The following is a 3,925-nucleotide window of genomic DNA, read 5'->3' on the forward strand; positions in this document are numbered from 1 at the left end:
TGGCTTTTTCTGCTTCAGCGGCTCAGAAGGTAAAGACAGGAATGTTGGGGAAGGGCATGCAGCTGGCGCAAGGTGATAGGAAGCGAGTGTGACAGCGAGAGGGATGGGGCGCAGGGGAACGAGACGATGGATGGAAGCACCCCTCCAGACAGGCCCCATCGTTCACAGACGAATCTGGAAGGGATGCGGCGTCAGCGTGCGAGCACGCAGAGCTGGTAAGGCCGGGGCAAATTGCCGAGACCCGAGCAGAGCGGGGTCAGATCGATGTCCTCGGGCGCCCCCAGCGGCTGCAGCGAGAAGCTCTGCAGGATGGCGGTGAGGTAGAGGAAGAGCTCCATGCGCGCCAGCGCCTCGCCCAGGCACAGCCGGCGTCCTGCAGGGAGAAAGGACGCGGAGGAGCAATGAGACAAAACGGGGTGAAGGGCCTCCTCCACTTTCAGAGGAAAGCATGAGAATAATGACTGGGGACTCACAGACCCCTCTATCTAAAGGTCCGGGACAGACAGTTTAAGTATATTGTGGACCTCCTACAAGTGCAACCTTGCAGGGATTCGAATGCTGACTACCATTACTAGTTATGTGATCTTGGGCAAGCCAGAGTTTCTGGGTAGGTATCTGAAATGGGGAGGATAATAGTGCTTCATTAGGTTGCTATGAGGGACTTTTCCTGATGGCTCAGACTGTGAAGAATCTGCCTGCAATCCAGGTTGGATTCCTGGGGTCAGGAAGATCCTTTGGAGAAGGGAATGGCTACCCACCCCAGTATTATTGCCTGGAGAATTCCACGGACAGAGGAGCTTGGAAACCACTGAGCAACTAACGTTTTCACTTTTTTTCAGGTTGTTGTGAAAGGTAAATGGAGGTGAAACAGTGAGAATATAATGCTATGTTAGTTTAGTATGTGTGGGCCCTCGCTGCTCTAAGCCCTACTATCAATTAATTTCATCCTTATAACAACTCCCAGAGGTGGGCTTTTTTATGATCGCCATTTCATAGATGTAAAACCCGAAGCACAGAGAAGGGAAGGAGCATATCCAAGGCCGAGCCACTAGAATATAACAAAGCTGGGGTCTGGCAGCAAAGTGCATCTTTTAGCCACCACTCTTACAGTTCTCAGAGGTAGCACTGGCGCACAGTAGGCAGTGTTGTAGGTTACCTATTATTATGCACCCTACTACCTTTTCGAACACTGAGTTAAGCAGGAAAAGATGTTTTTTTCAGCCGTTTAAGGACCAAAGGCAAGAAAACCCAGAACCGCTTCAACTGCACCACCCAGTGGAGAGCCTGATAATGACCATGTCCAAGTTGGATGACAATCCTGTTTCCCTGCCTCCCTCCACAAGGCTGTCATTTGCTATCAGCCTGTAAGGGAAGAGTTGAGAAGGAGAAAGGACATCTGCACATCTAAAGCTGAGGATTGGGTGGGATGAAGAAGTGAAAGGGTTTGGAGAGTTGAATTAGGCTTGGGGAATGTAGGTGGAATATTGGGCCAGAGAGACTGACCGTTGCCCTCCACCACTCTCACCTGCTGAGAAAGGCATGAAGGCAGGGCTCTTCTTGAAGGACATATTGGCATCCAGAAAATGTTCAGGGTTGAATTCCTTGGGCTTCAGAAATTGGCTGGGGTCATAGTGAACTGTATTAAGGAGGGTGATGACATCTGTGCCCTGCGTGGGTGGGGAGGCAGAATCAGTGGCCGGTTAAAAGGGCTGGGAGGTTCCCAGTAGAGGATTTCCACTCTACAGAGCCTGGGTCTACATCAGGAGTCCAGGAAATGGGTATGGGTGTCTAGGGTTCCCAGTGACGGGTGCTGAAAATGATTCTGTTGGGGTCTAAGGTAGGGATGTCGGATACCCTCCTTGTAGAAACAAATCTGGGGTTCTTGGGGAGGGAGTAAGGTCTCCCAGAACAGTGTTTAGGTACAGGGGGTCCCCAGTATGAATTCTCAGACCTTGGGGATTTCAGAGAGGGGTCCTAGGGGTCACAGGGAAGGGGCCTGGTGTTCAGGACAGGGTCTAGTCCAGTATGGTATAGAATGAGGTCTTGGGAAGGGGCTGAGGTTCTGGATTTAAGGGCCTCAGATGTCTGTTGCTAGGGCCTGGGTCTTCCTTGCTGGAACCCTGGATGCCCATATCAAGAGTGTGGAATGCCTCTTCCTAAGGTTTTAGGTATGGTTTGCCAGGTGACCACTGCACCCTGGGTATCGTGAAGCCTCGAAAGTTCGTGTCCCGAGTGACACGGTGCGGCAAGCTCATGGGGATGACGTCTGCGAAGCGCTGCACTTCGTGGATCACCGCGTCTGTGTAAGGCATCGCCGCTCGGTCCTCCACCGACGGCAGCCGCTCGCGTCCCACCACGCGGTCGATTTCCTCCTGGACTCGAACTGGGGTGGGGGGAGGGGAGAGCGGTTGTTGAGGGGATCAGCAGACTCGACTGTGCAGAGAAGAGGTGTGTGCATGCGTGTGGAAGCAGTCCAGCCGCTCACTGCTTTCCAGTCGAGGTCGGGGTCGGGGGTCGGGGGACGCTGCAGGGGTGCATGCGAAGGTTAGATGGAGGTTCAGAGGGAGGGGCTGGGTTCAGAGATGCAGTGAGGGCGAAAGTTTCGTCCCGCCTGGGCTTCCAGGGGTGAGGTTGTGCGGACAGGGTGACAGGGCTGCTTGGAGTCCAGGTCCCACATGGGATTGCCGGCGGGGCTTCGAGGACTAGGGCTGCTGGAGGATGGATGGAGAGAGCAGGGTGTGCAGGACAGCTGAGAAATCAGGGGTGGGGTGGGCGGCAAAGATCCAGTCGGTCTCCGCACAGCGTCCAGGCGGCCAGGAAGGTTAAGGGGAAGACCCAGAAGCAGGGTTTGGGGAGGCGGGGTCGCAGGCCGTGAGGTGGGAGGGGAGGGATTCTTGGGCAGGCCTGGGCTCTGGGCGTCTGTGCAAGTTTTGTGTGCAGGGTCAGAGATGAGTCCCAAAGCAAGGCCTTGCGGACGGGTCTCCGTCCGGGCAGAATATGTGGATCGAGGGAGCCACGTGAGTGGGGTCAGCCTCCAGTGGGCTTGCGGGTTCCGCTGTGGGACCCAGGCGTGAGGTGGCGGCTCTCGCTACAGGCACACTGGGCAGGTGCTCAAGGTCTGTGGGCGGGGCTCCCGGCGCTCGCACCTTGCACTTCTGGATACTTCATGAGCAGTCGGAAGGCGTGGGGCAGCGTGGTACCCACGGTCTCAGTGCCGCCGAAGAGCAGATTGTGTGCGGTCATCAGCAGAGTATCCATGAAGAAGTGGCTCAGCGGGTCCTGCTTTTCCTGCAGGGGTTAAGGGCCGGGGATGTGAGCCAAGGCGGAGGGAGATCTTTGGGCACCGAGACTCTGCACAGCTGCTACTGGGTGCCAGTTCAGCGCCTCCTCCGTTCAATTTCCTTTCCTTGGGGGATCTGGGGAGCGCGGAGGGCAGGGTAGGGAAAATCTCAGCCAAGCGGCCGATCAAATAAACAAACCCTGAAGGATTTCTTAATGAGCCTGTTAATTGGCGGAGGCCCTGAGTGGCCCCAGAAGAGCCAGGTGATCCACCTTCACTTCCTGGATGTGGGGAGTTCAGACCCAAACACGCTCATCTGGAGATCCTTGTTGGTTCGAAGCAGGATGGAAGGTCAGATCAGAGATGGGACTTCCAGGTAGGGCTTACTTACCTGTGCCATCTTGGTAAGGAAGCAATCAATGAAGTCTCGGGGAGAGTTTGGGTCAAGGGAAGCCTGGTGTTCACGGACGCTGCGGGCGATGAGGTCCTTCATGCGTCCGTAGTTCTTAAAAAGGCGTCGGTGTGGCCCGGGCACCCAGTCCAGGAGGTTCGGAAAGATATTGTACATCTAAGGATGGAGCAGAGTTGGAGGGGTTGGGAGGAGCAGGCGGCAGCAGAGACGGAAAGGTGAAGGGGTGTGTGGGC

The 3,925-nt window shown here is 55.5% G+C and overlaps 1 protein-coding gene across 1 annotated transcript in view; it reads right to left on the reverse strand.

Moving 5' to 3' along the window:
• Positions 1 to 6: 6 nt before the first annotated feature.
• The window catches only part of LOC104995373 (cytochrome P450 2F3), an 11,484-nt gene continuing 7,565 nt past the window's right edge, over positions 7 to 3,925 (reverse strand). The window contains exons 6-10 of the mRNA XM_010849254.1: positions 3,672 to 3,848; positions 3,147 to 3,288; positions 2,196 to 2,383; positions 1,526 to 1,667; positions 7 to 373 (exon numbers count right to left, since the gene is read on the reverse strand). Coding sequence (XP_010847556.1) covers positions 192 to 373; positions 1,526 to 1,667; positions 2,196 to 2,383; positions 3,147 to 3,288; positions 3,672 to 3,848 — 831 coding nt within the window. The 3' untranslated portion in view covers positions 7 to 191. The remainder of the gene's footprint in view (positions 374 to 1,525; positions 1,668 to 2,195; positions 2,384 to 3,146; positions 3,289 to 3,671; positions 3,849 to 3,925) is intronic.

The sequence above is a fragment of the Bison bison genome, unplaced genomic scaffold (genome assembly GCF_000754665.1).
Source record: "Bison bison bison isolate TAMUID 2011002044 unplaced genomic scaffold, Bison_UMD1.0 scf7180017864280, whole genome shotgun sequence".
Lineage (NCBI taxonomy): Eukaryota > Metazoa > Chordata > Mammalia > Artiodactyla > Bovidae > Bison > Bison bison.